The sequence below is a fragment of the Rhineura floridana genome, chromosome 4 (genome assembly GCF_030035675.1).
Source record: "Rhineura floridana isolate rRhiFlo1 chromosome 4, rRhiFlo1.hap2, whole genome shotgun sequence".
Classification (NCBI taxonomy): domain Eukaryota; kingdom Metazoa; phylum Chordata; class Lepidosauria; order Squamata; family Rhineuridae; genus Rhineura; species Rhineura floridana.
In genome coordinates this window covers 33,502,668-33,520,559 of record NC_084483.1, presented here as the reverse complement: position 1 = coordinate 33,520,559, position 17,892 = coordinate 33,502,668, and the positions used below count along the sequence as shown (strand labels likewise).

Here is a 17,892-nt window from a genome sequence, read left to right as displayed (position 1 = left end):
CGACCTGGCAACCCTAATGATAAGTCTTTTCTGTAAGAACTGTTACCAAAAAGGAAGACTATAACTTCATTCCTGACTTCCACTCCTCAAAGCCATGTTTCACATCTGCTCTTATTGGGCCAGAGGACAGACAATGAGATTGTTCCTAATCTATGATATGTAACAATAAAAGAGAAATTTCAGTGCCTTTCTAATGTATTTATTAAGGGTGCTGAGGTGGGTAGATAGGGCCAGGCAATTGATCCTACTGTCACATATGAAATAGCCTTCAGAGTCAATGTGTAGTTCTGACAGCCATTTCATCTTTTAAGTGTTTATGTGGCTCAAACCATTTGCTTCTTGACACAGAAGGAGTTGCTACAATAAAATTGAGCATGCCTTGCCTAGAGATAATCTGGCCCACATGGAGCATGAAGGACCTACTCTAAAACTCTCCACAAGTCAATTAACGTGAACAGCTTTAGGTTTTGTCTGACTCAGATGAACATTTTCAGGGTAGTGACTCTTCTTCCACCTCAAAAATGGTCCTGTTTCAATCTAATGACTTGCTTCCATTTGAGGCCTAAACTTGATCAACGAGCCTGCCACACTGTCACCGATGAAGTATGAACACTCAGAGGTAATGGGATACTGAGGGACACTTCTCAAAATGCACCAACACATGGGAGGGAGGATTGAAACTAGTTTTATGTGAAGAGCTACTCCATAAAGCTGTTTCAGGTGCTATGCCAATCAGCTTCTATGATGTGATTTGTCTCAATCCTCCAGCCAAGTTTGGTTATTGAAATATGAACTTTTTCAGATTTTGCTTTTGATGTGTGATGTTGAACGTAACTTTAACCTTGCCTACCCAAACTTAAGTATTTTTGAATTTTAAGGCAATAATGTTCCATCGCAGCACATCAAAATCAGTATCTCGCTGTCCACCCCACCCCCCGCATCTGATTACACAACTAGTGGAGTAATTGCCATATTTGGACAATATAATTTTTGAAAGCAAATTCAATTTAGAACAATTTGCTTGAGTGATGGTCAAATACTGAACTTCACAAAGTGGATAAATAATTTTATTATTTATTCAACACTCTGAGAATCGGCTTGTACTAGCTCACTATAAATAGTTACAGTGGTTATATAACTTGGTGGAAAAATTTCACGTCCTTTACAGATGGAACAACAGATGTATCAATAAGGATTAGTGTGCCAGTCTGCATTTTATTTCTGTGAGTTATAATTCATTATAGGGATGAGTCAATTGAGTAAGATATGCTTCAGAACAGAACAGAGTGGTAGGTTTAATAGAAATTTGTGAAAAACAATCACAGTGGGGACATTTCAGCAACTTATAACTGTGACCCATCAAAAAAGATTCCAGTTTTTATTACTTCCACAAGCACAGCTCTGTGCTTATTAGTGAAGTATTCTGTACATTAAGCCAAAATGGAGGGAAAGGTATAGTAGGAAAGGATCATGATCCTTAGCCTGGCCAGAAAAACACAAGAGAGGTTGAAATGAGCTCCTCCCATGCTGACTTTGAGCTGCCAGGGAATTCTGGCAGCAAAGAGTACCTCACGGGCCCAGCTTTTGGCTGGCTAAAGTTGGTAGGTAAGCTGAAGGGATGCCAGTAGCCTATTGTTTGCTTCCTGTCAGCCTGAAGTCTAAAGTGTGTGTGTGTGTAGGGGTGGTAGCGGAGCATGCATGTTTCCTCTTCCTTCCAACTCAGAAATGTTTGAGTCTGTGAGGGGAGCTGCCATCTTGTACCTTAGAGAACTGGAGAGATGGGATTGACTTCAACTAAGTCCTACTCAGAGTAGACCCATTTAAATCAATGAATCTCAGTTGGCCATGTCTATTAACTTCAATGAGTCTACTCTGAGTAGGACTAGCATTAAATACCACTCTTGGATGTGGAAAGTGTGTGTCCTCTCTTCTCAGTTAGCCAGCAGCATGCTTACAGTTTAAAAGATTGTCCATGGGAGGATTGGCCCTTCCCCAGGACATTTCCACAAGGTAGGTTGTTGTTGTTGTTGTTGTTAATAATTTATATTCTGTCCTTCTGAGCCCAGGTAGCAAACAAGAAAACACTGAAAACATCTATAAAATTTATTAAATACAAAAGATCTTAAAAACAAAGTATTTTTTAAAAATATCTTTAATTTTTGTTAAATCTTAAAAACAATTCCAACACAGATGCAGACTGGGATAAGTTCTCTACTTAAAAGTACCCCTTTGTTACCATTGTTTAAATTCTGACTATGCCTCATATTAAGCAGTCATAGTCAACGTATTTGTATACCTCATTTTCTGCAAATGCAACTCTGCTAAAAGTTCTTCACATAAAAAATTAGCAGTCTAAATACAGCAGTACAATAACAATGCATAATAAAACCTAAATAATAAAAACACTAAAAAAAAAGTTCATTTAACATCCTCCAAAATTTAAGCAAGCAGAAGGCTCATCAATAGGTCAACCAAAAATATCAATAAATTCTCATTCAAAAGTAGCCCACAAGCTCATAATATTAGTACCTAGCATCATTTCCCACCCCAAAGACCATAAAAGTTCCACTCAGAGTTCTTATCCCTTATAAGCTCCCTTACGAAGGCTCTCAGGGCTGCAGAGTGGGGCAAAGCAGGTGGAAACAGTCGCCCACGGACAAGAAACACAGTCTCTCTCTCGCTCTCTTACTCTCCCTCCTCACAGATTAAAAGATTAAAACCTTTGAGAACTTATTACAGAAAGCCATATACAGTACTTACCAGTGCTGGCATGATATCACTGGTATTATATACTTTGTCACAGGCATTTAAACAGCTATCTGTTGTATTTGGTAATCTAGATAATTTGTTGTGGTGGTTCCTTTCTATACAGGCTTGTGGAAGAGGTGGGGGCAAATATCTCCAGCCTGGATCAGGATAGGGCTCAAGGCACCTGCAAATAACTCCCTTGGCCTCTTTTCCTCATGCTTATCTGCCACATAAGAAGAAAAATGGCAACATCACTTTCTGTTTTTCAAAGCTGCTGCTTTTCTTTCTTTGTGGTTCGTACCTAGTAAGAAAGATTCAGCAAGGGCAACATCAGCTTCAGAATGCGATGCCATTGTTGCTTCACGTGTTAGGGCAGCATTGTGTCTGTGTGGGGAGGGGAGAGAAAGTGTGAGAGGGCTGCTGTTCCAAAACAGGTTCAACTGACAACTGAGCCCCTATGAATCCTCTTGCTAGTCCTGTTTGCATGATTTCAGCAGAAATGGAAGGGGCAAGCCCAACAGCCCACTGAAGAGAAGAGGAACAAAGGTACTTGCTACCTAGTACATTTTAGAGCAGAGATGGGAAACCTTTGGCCCTTCAGATGTTGCTGGATTACACTTCCCATCAGCCCCAGCCAGCATGGCCAGTGGTCAGGGATTATGGGAGTTGTGGTCCATTGACATCTGGAGGGCTACAGGTTCCCCATCCCTGTTTTAGAGGGAAAGTGGTAACAAGAAATCATCTTGCTAAATGGAAGTTACCACCTGGGCACTTCACCCAAGAACTCACCCTTAATATGACAGAACGGGCAGGAAATTCTTTTCTCCCCACCTGTTAGTCCCTTTCATGTATGCACCACGTGAAACTCATGCACAGAATGTGACTGCAAGGCTGTGGCTCTTGCCCCACTCCAGATGTTTTGCGGTGCCACTGGTCCCATCCCAAACATTCACACATCCAGCACGGACATCATCCAAGGAAAGGCTACGTGCACAGACATCTACGCACATAGGCTTTTCTCACATGCGGAGGCTTTTCTTGAATTCTGGAACCCTATTTGTGCTAGGCTCCAGAATTCAGGGAAAGTCTGTGCACATAGAGATCTGCATATACGTTGTTTCCCTTGCAGACATCCACACCTAATACATGGACTCTGGGGGTGAAGCCAGGAGGGCCACAAAAATACAGGGCACAGCCAAAAGCACAGCCCTGAGCCCATTCCATGTGTGATTCCCCTGCATGTGATGGATGACTGAAAGGGGCTTTAAACAAGCAAAGATGACAAGGGAGCAAGGAAGGGTTGTGTAGATAAAAAAGATGATCCACCTCACCCAGCTAGAGTGCAGGAGAACAGATCACATGTGGAGGAGGAAAGGCACACAAATTATCATGACTAGTTCCTTAGTGCCCATTTGATTTTTTATTCCTTTAATAAAATCAACCTGTTTAGTTCGTCTGAATATTCTTTCAAAGCAGCCTATAACATCGCTTGATACTCTGCTTTCCACAGGCTGCAGATATTATGCACTTCCCTTATATTGGTTATTCAGAGTTAAGCACATTTAAGACCCATTGCTTCAGTGTATACCACAGAAATGAGCAAGTCTGCCACGTATTTAACTACAGGATCATGCTGATTATGTCTAACACCATCCAGAAGTGCTTAGGAAAAATCACACAGGTCCTAGCTGCCTGGGCAGAAATGTGATTCTTCTATCATATGAAAATGACCTGGATGCAAGTATCCTTCCATCTGAGAACTATAGAGACCAGAATTATCCTTTTCTTGCAGCAGCAGCAGCAGCAAAACCTTGAGAACCCTGAGCCTCATCAGATTTTTTTTATATAATTGCATAAAAGAAATGTGAACATGGTAAGTATGTGTTTACAAGCACTTGTGATATATAGGGACACTCATCAAAGAGTTGTGACTGCATGAAGCTCCTGGTTGAGTTGCATGTACACTTGATGGTCCTTCATCGGCTTCTTGTGTCATGTGTGAAATGGTCCTTTCTTAAACAAGGAGTCTTGCTAATTTAGTGAAACTACTGGCATGCCTCCCATTGAGTTTCATGGCTCAAAACTAGCTTTTGCCAAGCTGGTGCTCTTCAGATTCTTGGACTACAACTCATCCCTCACCATTAACCACACTCCCTGGAGCTGATGGGAGTTGTAGTCCAGAATACCTGGAGAGCACCAGGTTGGGGAAGGCTAATCAAGACTAATAGCACAGTCCTACACATGTCTACTCAGAACCAAGCCCAACTGCATTTAGTGGGACCTACCCCCAGGTAAGTGGTATAGGATTGACATGGCTCTCAGACATCTCACCCACCCACCCACCGGCCATTTGCAAATTGCTTGGGGTATGCATGTGTCTGAGTAGCACTTACTAAACCTTCGTTGTTCTACAAATCAAGCACATACATAACTCATATTTTAATGGCTGTAGTTTTGCCTGTCTAATGCAATGAAGAAAAAGAAAGTAATAACATTTCATTCTTCATCACCAATAGCACTGTCAAAAGCAGTGCCACATTATGAAAACCATGGGCCCTAGGTCAGACAGGTGAGAAGGGAGCTTTCAACTGGTATATTTGACGGAGAAAAAGACTGCTACAAAAATGCTGTATTATGAAAATCACAGGCAATATGCCAGAGTCTTGTTGTTAGCCTGTCTGATAATCTGGTCCTGGCCAAGATGACCTTGATGTCCATCAGAAAAAATTAAATCAAAAATTTAATCAAAGTATATCTTGCTGGAAGCTGTTTTCCCTGCTTGTATAAACACCTCCGTTTTCAGGGAGGCTTTGGACTTAATTGGGATACTTGAGGAGTCAGTTGCAAAGCAAGTGTGCACTGGCTTATTGAGCTCATGTTTCTTGTCCTGGCTGGGGTTCCAAGAACTTGAGCAGGCTAAATTCGCAAGCAAACATGATCTCCGGGAAATTATGTTCTCTGGATCTTTGTTGTCAACAACGTATTAGTTTAACAGTGCATTTTTTATTCTGACGGAAGCTTTAACAGCCCAGGCAGCACAATTCTTGGGTAATGGAGGAAAGAGACCATCTCAATATGCCATCTGAAGACGCCGAATCACCTTGGTCCTGGGTAAGGACTTCTAGTCTAGAGCTTTGAAATGGCATGCTGGAGTAAGAGGAAGGTTTAATTCTCTCCGGCCAAGTTTGATTTTTACATGCTGATTGTTTACTTGGTTATCTTCTTTTTTGGTAAGTGAAGACAGGATAAAATAGTTGTATGCAGGGTTTTTTTAAAAAGTTTCTTTCAGTTTTGTCTGTGATGCTGTTCTACTGGGCAAGCCTAGCTGTCAAAAAGGTCGTTCCCCAAATTTTATGTGGGGTAGATTGTAGCAGAACATTGCTGCAAGAGAAGTACTGTATTGATGAGGACTAACTTTATACTGTATCACAGCATTTTCCTGCTAAAACAAATGTAAAGGTGAGCAAGATCTTAAAAGACTGCCCCCTGTATAGTCATAAGCACTGAGTTTCTCCACCACAGAGAAGAGTGATCCTGTCTATCTGTATACCATGTTGAAAGCCATAGGAATGCATAATTTGGATACCATAAGCCACATTCTGATTCTATATTCACTAATAGTAAAAAAAAAACCACCCTTGCGGTTGAAGAAAGTACCAGTAGCACACAGATATTTCTATCAAACTTTAAAAATGGGGAAATTGGGTAGGTATAGAGAATGCACCAGGAGAGCAAGATACCTGACCTCTTCTCTGAGATATTGTACTGCATTTGTAAAAATGCAAACACAATTTGGGCTGGTCTTTTACAGTCCAATCCACTTCCTGTGTATCATGGAAGAATTTGGCAATGTGCCTCTGAGCATATGGTAAGTGATGGCAACACCTGTAATCACCCCCTAAAAAAGCACACCATGTGCTGTGCTGATCTTGTTTTAGCAGGGAAGAAGCAATAATATTAAGACAGTTGATATAGTTCAGATATTCACTTTAAATATATTTGATTTACGTTGCAATTTTAGTGAATTTTCCTATGGTAAATTAATTTCTCTTGCATCTATTTCTGTGAATATGTGAAGTACAGCAACACTTTGCATAATTTGCACTAAAAAAAACCTCCAAAAAATTGTGGAATAGTGGTACTAACTATTCTGCAGAACAGTCTCCAGTGGACATGAGGAGTGTCTCAGTTTGCACAAGATAAAACAGTGGGAAGTGAAATATATTCTAACAAATTTCTAGGTGTGCTCTATGTTTTTAATTGACCATGCCCATCCTTCCTTAAGTGGAGTGGTTTGAACATAGCAGGCTGAATGCATGCATTTTGGGCATGCAAGTTCATTTTTTCCAACAGCTAGATTCATTGCTTAAACAGCAACATATTGTAATCAGCCTTATTTAACATCAAACTGCAGTTTGAGATTCAACTGTTAATGCACCCAAAATAGAAATAGAACATAACCTCCAGTATGAAACACAAAAGGCTGTCTTTACCATCATATGACACTGACCAATAAAAAGGCTTTGAAATGAATAAAAATAAACTTGACATCGATTTCTAAGATGAATAATGAACAAAATATAAATTTCTAAGTTAGATTCTCTGTGGAAACAGTAGTAACAGAGGAAAGAAGCAAAGTAAGATGATCACCAACAAACATATTAAAAATATAATTTGAAGATGCAGTCCTGATTGCAGGTGTTACCACCACTCACCATATGCTCAGAGGCACATGTTATGAAATTCTTCCAAGCTACACAAGAAGTGGATTGGATTGTAAAAGACCAACACAAATTGTGCTTGCATTTTTACAAATTTGCAGGGAAGTATAATATCTCAGAGAGGAGGTCAGGTCTTCTGCTTCCCTGGTGCATTCACTATAGCTGCTTACTTTTCCTGCTTTTTAACGTTTGTTAGAAATATCTGTTGGCTATAGGGACATTCTTAAACTGCAAGGTTTTTTTTTTTGCCTATTAATGAATTCCTCTGCTTTTTAATCCAGAAGGTGAGAAATGGGGTCCTTTGCTGAGAAGTTTGCTGAGAATGGATTGATTATATGCATGCTTATTGTGTTCAATGGGATTTACTCCCCTGCAATCATGCTTAGAATAGGTAAAACTGACCATGGAGGAGGAGGGGGAAAGGCAGGGGAGGAGGGGAAGGGCAGGGAGAGGGGAGGAGGAAGGACAGAGAGGAGGAGGAGGATGGGAGTAGGCAGGAGGGGGGGAGGGGGAGAGCAGGTTTGAACTGCTTTTTAATCTGTGAGGTAAGAACTGGGATCCTGTGCAAGTTTGCTAAGAATGGATTGATCATTTTTTGCATGCTTATTGAGTTCAATGGGATGACCTCCTGTGCAATCATGCTTAGGATAGTGACCATTGTCATGCCCTAGTGTCACCCGACAGGCGCTAGGTGCATCCCCAGGACCCAATTCCCAACCCAGGGCAGTTGATCCTGGCAAACTATCCCCCCTTGCCAAGGTTGAGCAAATCAGCAACAACCCTGCAAGGTAGTAGGTAGACTGCCACCACCCCTTAATCTGAGTAACCACTCTGAGTCAGGGGAAACCCCGAGCCCAGAAATAGTTCTGCCAGGGATTCCCAAAGACAAGAGCCAAACAGGCACTCCTCAGCCTGGAGCCGCAAGCAACCCCCAAACATGGTAATCAGTGGTCAGTGTCCAAGGTATAGGATTCAGAGCCAAATTTCCCCTCCTGCAAAGAACACACATTGGTAAATAAGAAGTAGCTTTATTTGAATAAAATATGTGCACAATTAATAGCAGCAAAACATTCCTTATAACCCACACTAAAAAGGGCTTCGGTAAAATACAAACAGAGAGTTCAGACACAAACCAAAATAACAAAACTAACTAACCTATTCTACTTACTTGAAGAGGTAGTTGTTGAAAGTCTCACCCGTCCCCAGAGAGGCATCATTTGGGTAGTGAAAGGTAGTGGAACCCCACTCAGGTAACCACCCATCTAGATAATACCCAGGAGAACAAAGGCTATAGGTTTCACCCCTATACTTAAGGAAAAGATCCTAGCAACAGACCATACTGTTTTAGCCAATCAGGGGGCTTTCTTGTGAGGTAATGCTTCTTGAGGCTTCTCCAGTCTTCATGCCTAACAAGCCCATCCTCCCCTCTGTTCTCCGGCCTGCTTGACCTTGGCACCAGGCTCTCATCAGATAATCAGGTGCCTCTTCACAGGCCTCCTAATTAACTGCAGCTGAGAAGTGAAAGTAGGATTTTTCCACTCACTCAGAGGCCCATCTCTGCACAAGATGAAATCCCTATAATTCCCTGCATTAGAGCCATGTTAACTTAAACCATACTGAACCGTTCTGACAAGTTCATGACAACCGTAGAGGAGGTGGAGATGGGGGAGGGGAGGAGGAAGGGGGGAGGAGGAAGGGGGGAGGAGGAAGGGGGGGGAGGAGGGAAAAAGGGGAGGGCAGGTTTGATTATTTGCATGCTTATTGAGTCCAGTGAGATTTAATCATGCTTAGGATAGGTGAAACTGACCTGGGGGAGGGGGAGGGGCAGGGAGGGTGGAGGAGGGGGAAAGGGAGAGGGAGAGGGAGGGGAGGAGTAGGGAGACTAGAGTGCTGGAGCGGGGCCAGAAGGGGGGAGGAGAGGGAGGGAAGGGGGAAGAGAGGGGAGGGGAGGGGAGGGGAGGGGAGGGGGAAGAGAGGGGAGGGGAGGGGAGGGGGAAGAGAGGGGAGGAAGGTAGGGTTGCCATATTCCAGTCCCACAAATCTGGGCAGGCTAATTTGCATATTATGCAATTATGTAAATTAAGTATATTAATGGTTGCACTGTCCAGTTGTTTTGTTTTTGTGCCTAGTAATTACCACCAAAACCTGGGGAAGGATATGAGGAATCTTTTTTTAAAAAAGAAAAACTTTACATTTTCACCCTTAAATGCCTAGACTTTAGTTTCCAATACAGTAGGGTGTGATGTCCCTGTATTTTAATATCTGTAAATATGGTAAGTGCAGGTTTATTAAGTGATATATGGTAAGTGACTGAGTGAGAGGGGGAAGTACATGGGCTAGAATGCTGTAGAATGCTGTATGATTGTTGGCTGAGTGTTTGAATGGCTGAAGGTATAAATGAGAGGATGACAGTTGGTTCAGGGTTCTGTTTTGTGGGGGAGTTGTGGGCGGTTGGTTGTGGAGTGTGGATTGGAGTTGGTTGTGGGTTGGATTATATTTGGCTGGTATTTAGACAGAATATATAAGACTGGAAACATAAAGAGTGACACTATATGAAACCATACGCTTGTTGAACATTCCTAAAGTAATCTTGTTATTTCCTGGTGTTATCAAATAAATACTTTTATTGGTTTACCTAAAGCCTGATCCTTGGCTGGGATTCACAGACCAGAAGGGAGGGCAGGGTATTTACCAAGGCGGATAAACAGTATCAAATGGTGGCAGCGGTGAAGAGATAGTGTATCATCAAGTATCCAGGGCAACCCAGGGCTGTATGCTTTATAGACAAAGATATAGGGGGGTTGTGGATGACAAGGGCACCCAGACACAAAGTAACAATAAGCCATAGGGAGACAAGGCGAAGTCTCTAGCAGTATTGTTTACAGGGAGTGGCTGGTGGTGCTGCCTAGCAGTGGGATCTTGGGAGATCTGTGCTAGGGTGAGCTAAAGAAAAATAAAAACTATGTTTCTCCCTGGTGGTAGCCATGGGTGGGAGCCTGACAGGTGGTGCCAGGGGAGGAACATTACATAGGGCCCCTATTTTCAGTGGCCCGCTTTTTGGCATTCCACTAATACGGCGGCTTTCAATTAGAGTAATTAGAGTAAGGCCCCACTCATATGGTGCTTGTTCCGCTTTTATGGCGTTTTTCGGGTGTCGGGTGCATTTTATTGACATTCTGCTTTTCGGCAGTTTTCGCTTTTCGGCGGGCGTCTGGAACGTAACCTGCCGTATGAGTGGGGCCCTACTGTACTATGGAATATTTATTTATTAAGAGGATTTATATCCTGCCCTTCCACTGTTAAACACAAGTCAAAATTCAGATAATAAGTTTAGAAATACTGTAAGATAAGTTCTAGATCTAAATCCATTGTGCCACTGGTCGAACTTTGTAAATAATATTTCCCTGCTGATTTTGTTCCTTATAATTCTTTAACATCTGTTGTAGCTTCCTAATTCTGTGTTGTAGTACCGTGATGTTGGTCTGTACAGAAGACTGTAAAATATATGAAATATCTTTCACTGACTTGTGAAACCTTACACTGACCATCTATGCTAAATGAGGCAGGCAGAACAGCCTTAACTGGGAACAATAACAATATATTCCAGGGCTATGGGAAATTCTGATCCTATCCTCAGTATGAGGTAGTGAAAGAAAATTAAAAAAAATATATTTGAATTACTCTCCATATCTCTCTTTTTTAAAAAATATACATAGAAAATCTAACACACATACAAAATGATTAAGGCTGCAATCCAATACATACTTACCTGGCAGTAAATCTCATTGAACCCAATGGAGCTTGCTTGAGCAGACATGTATTGAATTGCACTGTAAATGATACAAGTTTGAAAATGGACATGGACTGCCTTCAAGTCAATCCCGATTTATGGCAACGCTATGAATAAGCTTTTCATGGTAAGCGGTATTAAGAAGGGGTTTACCATTGCCTCCCTCTGAGGCTAGTCCTCTCCAGCTGGCTAGGGCCTGCTCAGCTTGCCACAGCTGCACAAGCCAGCCCCTTCCTTGCCCACAACTGCCAGCTGGGGGGCAACTGGGCTCCTTGGGACTATGCAGCTTGCCCACAGCTGCACAGGTGGCAGGGCACGTAACCCCTGAGCCACTCACTGTGGGGGTGATCTTTAGCTGGCCCTTGACACCCAGGAGACACGAGTGGGGATTTGAACACACAGACTCTGGACTCTCAGCCAGGCTCTCCTCCCCACTGTTCTATACCAGCTGTTTACTAGTCTCAAAAAGCACATCTAAAATGCATTTAAAAGTACATCTAAAGAGACTATCTGATCATATATTCTAGCTTAGTAATCAATACATTTATTCTGTTTCTCTAAAAAGATATATTTTCTCCCTCTACATTTAATATTTACTCCCCATCTTTTTAGCTCAGTTTAAAAAGACCTATAGGACAACACAGGGGAAGAATGGCTATACAGTAGGGCCCTGCTTTACGGCGCTTCGCTTTACAGCACTTCACTAATGCAGCGGTCTCAATTAGACACAATTAGACTAAAGCCCCACTCATACAGCACTTGTTCCGCTTTTACAGCAGTTTTTGGACATCGCACACCATTCTATTAAATGACTTCTGTTTTACAGCAGTTTTCACTTTACAGCGGGGGTCCGGAACATAACCCGCCGTATGAGTGGGGCCCTACTGTAATATGTGATCAATGCAGTTTGTAGCAGTGTACTACACAGGAGAAAGTTATTATAAACTATGAATCAAAGACTACGTAGAACATTGGAGTGATATTAGAGTTACCCAAGATAAAAGGTTTTAAATCTTTTACAGAAATTGTGGAAGGATTTTAGACTTGATTTTGTAGACTAGACAAGAGATTAGCAAGACCTCCTCTATGACTAAAGTATGATCTTACATTGAACCCTTTGGGTTGAACATTGCCTGGGACTCAGGAGCCGCCAGTCTTCCCCCCCCAAGGGTCCGTGGCACAACTTGACTCACGTGCGAGATACACCATCCCCTGGACTCACCACAGCAACCTGACCAAGCAAAGGGCAGCTGTGGTAACAACAACAAAATAACTCGCGGGCAGCACGTGCACCTGCTAAAACTCTAAAAGAAAAAGCAAGGAAATGACGTAGGCTTATGGGCTTTATGGATGGAGACTGCCGTTGCTCTAAAGCCCATGTCATCTCTATGGTGAAAGCTCTAAATACTTTGCATTGGAAGTCTGGGCAAAATGGGCAGAAAACTGCCCCCCACGTTTTGCGTTTTATCTCTGGATCCACAAGGGCTAGAGAGTAGCTTTCTTTTTGTTTAATGAAAGCTAAGAATCCAGGCCACCTGATGGACTAAGTGGGCACCGGATGGCATGGATAGAATCCAGGTAAAACCCAGCTAACCGGGCAATATGGCGACCCTAGAGGAAGGGGGAGGGCAGGTTTGATCATTTGCATGCTTATTAAGTTCAATGGGATTTACTTCTGTGCAATCATGCTTAGGATAAGGGAAACTGACCTGGGGGAGGGGCAAGCAGGGCAGGGGGAAGGGGAAGGGGAGGGAGAGGAGAAGAAGAGAGAAGAGGAAAAGAAGTGCTGGAGTGGGGAGAAAGGGGGAGGGGAGAGGAAGGGGGAGGATTAGGGGGAGGGAGAGGAGGAGATGGGGGCACTGGGCAGAGGGAAAGCCCCTTTCCTTTCTGAAAAGAAAACATTATTAACAGTATCATTGTTTTTCGGAGTTACCCCCAGCTTTTTATTCTACAGCAGGCACATATAGTCTCCCACTCAAATTTAAACCAAAGCTGTCCCTGGCCACATCCACACCAGGCCTTTATTCCACTTTAAACAGTCATGGCTTTCCTGAAGAATCCTGGAAAACGTGGTTTGTGAAGGGTGCCGAGAGTTGCTAGCTCTATTCTGCACACAGACCCACAATCACCAGAAGATGGCTGACTGGTAAACCCTTCTGAGCTTTGTCAGGGGAATAGGAGTCTCCTAACAACTCTCAGCACCCTTCACAAACTCCACTTCCCAGGATTCTTTGGGGGAAGCCATGACTGTCTAAAGTGAAATAAATATCTGGTGTGGATGTGGCCACCTGATTAGCCAAGCCAAGCAGCTGTACGTCTGCCTTTTAGAACACTGATCGTTGGTTCTTACTGAGTGTGCCTGTGCTATCAGACTCCTATGTTAATTTTCTTAAATTAATTAAAAATTAGCCATGCATTTTTTAAAACTTTTAAACTGCAGAAGATGAAGGTCAGAGTAAGGTCAGTAATAGGACTACAGGTACTCTGGGAACAGGGCTGATTCTTAATTAATTTCAACAACTTATGAGACCACTGACAGAAAAAAATGCAACAGGGATCTGAATTATTTTAGTCATGTTTCAGACTTTGAATTCTGGATTCTCTCTGAGTGTTTTGTGTATCACCATGAAAATTTAGAGGGTCGTTAAGAAAGTGTTTCTGAGTTCAGAACTATAAGTTTTGTAAGGTTTTGTTTTGAAATGAGTTTATAGGAAGCATCAGAATGGCATGGAGGGTATTTTCAATTTAACATTGCGGAATGTGAAAAAAAATCCTTGCTGGCAATAATACACAGCCCCTCTTGTAGCTGTATAATCTGTAAACTTTTTACGCTATCATTTAAACAGAGCAAATAGATACATGTAGGAATGGCTCCTCCCGCGTAGGAAAACCTGTTTTAGTGTGTGAAGGAAGCCATACTCTCAATGTGTGTGACTTGAAAAGTCTACAATAGAAATTGAAGTTGATCTGTCCATGGTGATGCAGACTAGACATTATAGCATGTGGTGGATTTGCATAAAATATCACATAGAAGAGATCCATGGTCCTTTCTTTCACTAAGTAGGTAGCTGAGAAGAAGAAAAATCTTGAGGTTTTTTGTATGTGGATATAGCTGGCCCAAGACATTTTGTTGCCAGTTGTGTAGCAGCAAAGAGAACAACCTCCAAGTCATTGTGCATAGCACCCAAGTTATTTTGGCACCCAAGACAGATGATCCCACAAACAGCTCTCTCTCTTCATAGCAACACAGATCTAATATCATCACCACCACCACCACGATTTGGTTTTCTTTTGTGACACCCAAATCAAGTAGCCACCTCACTCTGAGCCCACCAAAATAAACTTGTTTAAAAAGCACAGGTGCTTTACTGCTGCCCTGGTCCTGATTTTGTTGCATAAAGGTGGGAACAAGTCAGATTCTGGCTTGTTACATGTGAATCCAGGCTCCTAAGGACTCATGGCTTGTTTTTTTCCAAACAGACCATGACTAGAGATCAAGGTTGTTGTTTTTTGGCTTACCACACATGGTTTGTTTGAAGGAAACCAACCCCAAGGCAACTGAAGTCCAAGTTCATATGTAACAAGAAGCCAGAATCTGAGTTGTTCCTGGCTTGTTTCCTCCTCTGCACAGCACAGTGAGGAGGAGAGGAGCAAAATGCTCATGCTCATTAAACCATAGTTTATTTTACACTGTGGTTTAATGTTGCATGTGAACTGGATGTCTGCCTAATGATAGGGCCAGTTTTAGATGCTGTGGGGTGGCTTCACTTTTCTATTGTGCTGGTGGAGAAAATGGAGGATGCAAAAATAAATGCAAATACAGTATATTAAAAGCTTTTGGATATGATAGGTGGTTGGGCCACAAGGAGTAAAGAATGAAAGAAAAGTAGGAAGGCACCAGCCAGGGGCAATGGAAAGGAGGAAATCTCCAGGTGCATAGAAAACTGTGAAGCCTGATGCATTTCAAACAATTTTTAGGTTTCATTATTTTATTTATTTATTTTTATTTATTAAATTTCTATACCGCCCCATAGCCAAAGCTCTCTGGGCGGTGCAAAACAGTCAAACATAAAAATACAATGGTCACATATAAACAATTTAAAACTTTTTAAAAAAACTTTAAAATTATAAAATACCCAGAAGAATCAAGACAGTTTTTCAACACATACTAAAATGCTAAAATGCCTGGGAAAAGAGGAAAGTTTTAACCTGGCGCTGAAACGATAGTAATGTTGGCGCCAGGTGTACCTCATCAGGCAGATTGTTCCATAATTCGGGGGCCACTACTGAGAAGGCCCTTTTTCTGGTTGTCACCCTCCGAGTTCCCTATGGGTAGGTACCCAGAGTAGGGTCTTCAATGTAGAGCATAGTGTACGGGTGGGTTCATATTGGGGGAGGCGTTCCACCAGGTATTGTGGTCCCGCGCCATATAAGGCTTTATAGGTTAAAACCAGCACTTTGAACCTGGCCCGGAAACATATAGGCAGCCAATGCAAGCGAGCCAGGATCGGTGTTATATGATCGGAATGCCTAGTCCCTGTTATCAATCTGGCCACTGCATTTTGTACAAGCTGAAGTTTCCGGACCGTCTTCAAAGGCAGCCCCACGTAGAGCGCATTGCAGTAATCTAACTTCGAGGTTACCAGAGCATGGACAACCGAAGCGAGATTCTCTCTATCCAGATAGGGGCGTAGCTGGGCCACCAACCGAAGCTGGTAAAAAGCATTCCGTGCCACCGAGGCTACCTGAGCCTCAAGTGACAGGGATGGTTCTAAAAGAACTCCCAAGCTACGAACCTGCTCCTTCAGGGGGAGTGCAACCCCATCCAGAACAGGTTGAACATCCACCATCTGGTCAGGAGAAGCACCCACTAACAGCACCTCAGTCTTGTCTGGATTGAGCCTCAGTTTAATAGCTGTCATCCAGTCCATTGTCACAGTCAGGCATCGGTTCAGCATATCGACAGCCTCTCCTGAGAAAGATGAAAAGGAGAAGTAGAGTTGCGTGTCATCAGCATATTGATGGCAGCGCACCCCAAAACTCCTGATGACTGCACCCAGCGGCTTCATATAGATATTAAAAAGCATGGGGGACAGAACTGACCCCTGCGGAACCCCATATTGGAGAGCCCAGGGTGCCGAGCAATGTTCCCCAAGCACTACCTTCAGGAGACGGCCCGCCAAGTAGGAGCAGAACCACTGCCAAGCAGTACCACCAACTCCCAAATCAGCGAGTCTCCCCAAAAGGATTCCATGGTCGATGGTATCAAAAGCCGCTGAGAGATCAAGGAGAATCAACAGAGTCACACTCCCCCTGTCTCTCTCCCGACAAAGGTCATCATACAGGGCGACCAAGGCTGTCTCTGTGCCAAAACCTGGCCTGAAACCCGACTGAAATGGATCTAGATAATCGGTTTCATCCAAGAGTGTCTGGAGCTGGCCAGCAACCACTTGTTCCAGGACCTTGCCCAGGAATGGGACATTTGCTACCGGCCTGTAATTATCAAGATTTTCTGGGTCCAGGGACGGTTTCTTCAGAAGTGGTCTTACTACCACCTCCTTCAGGCAGCCAGGGACCACTCCCTTTCGCAATGAGGCATTAATCACTTCCCTGGCCCAGCCGGCTATTCCAATTCTACTAGCTGTTATCAGCCACGAGGGGCAAGGATCCAGCCTAGAAGTGGTTGCACGCACCAGTCCAAGCACCTTGTCAACGTCCTCAAGCTGCACCAACTGAAACTCATCCAAGGAATCAGGACAAGGCCGTGCTCTGGATACCTCATTCGATTCAACTGCTACAACATTGGAGTCCAAGTCCCGGCAGATGCAAAAGATTTTTTCCTGGAAGTGCCTAGCAAATTCATTGCAGCGGGCCTCAGATGACTCGACCATGTCTCTAGGGCCAGAGTGTAATAGCCGCCGGACAATTTTAAAAAGCTCCACTGGACGGCAGATAGATGATTTAATAGTGGCAGCAAAATATTGTTTTTTTGCTGCCCTCACTGCCCCTAAGTACAACTTAGTGTAGGCACTTACCAGTGCATGGTTGCATCCATCAGGAGTTCACCTCCATCTGCACTCAAGCCGTCTCCTATATTGTTTCATCGCTCTCAGCTCCAAAGTATACCATGGAGCTGCATGAGCTCTACACAGGAGAGGGCGAGCAGGAGCGATCATGTCAACCGCCCGGGTCATTTCTGTATTCCACAGTTCAACCAGGGTTTTGACAGGAGCACCAGTCCTATCAGCCGGAAAACTCCCCAGAGCCCTTTGAAAATCAGTAGGAACCATTAGTCTCTGGGGGCGGACCATCTTAATAGATCCCCCACCCTTGCAGAGGGGAAAGCCGCTGTAAGTCTAAACCTCAGCAAGCGGTGATCTGTCCATGACAAAGGGAATGATGTAAAACTCCCTACATTCAGATCACCATCCCCCTGTCCAGTTGCAAAAACCAAATCCAGAGTATGTCCTGCTACATGCGCTGGGCCAATAGCATATTGTGACAGCCCTATGGTTGTCATGGAAACCATGAAGTCCTGAGCCGCCCCAGATAAGGCGGCCTCGGCATGGATGTTGACATCCCCCAGCATCAACAATCTGGGGGATCTCAGCAATACATCCGAGACGATCTCCG

The 17,892-nt window shown here is 43.4% G+C and overlaps 1 protein-coding gene across 3 annotated transcripts in view; it reads left to right on the top strand.

Moving 5' to 3' along the window:
- Window positions 1-5,672: 5,672 nt before the first annotated feature.
- Window positions 5,673-17,892, top strand: part of LPIN1 (lipin 1) — a 143,463-nt gene continuing 131,243 nt past the window's right edge. Inside the window, exon 1 of one of the 3 annotated variants that reach the window (XM_061622754.1) lies at window positions 5,673-5,859. In XM_061622754.1, the coding sequence (XP_061478738.1) occupies window positions 5,800-5,859 (60 nt within the window). In that variant the 5' untranslated portion in view covers window positions 5,673-5,799. Of the gene's footprint in view, window positions 5,860-5,915; window positions 5,979-17,892 lie in introns of those variants that run through there. The other 2 variants (XM_061622759.1, XM_061622757.1) reach the window with 2 other exon arrangements.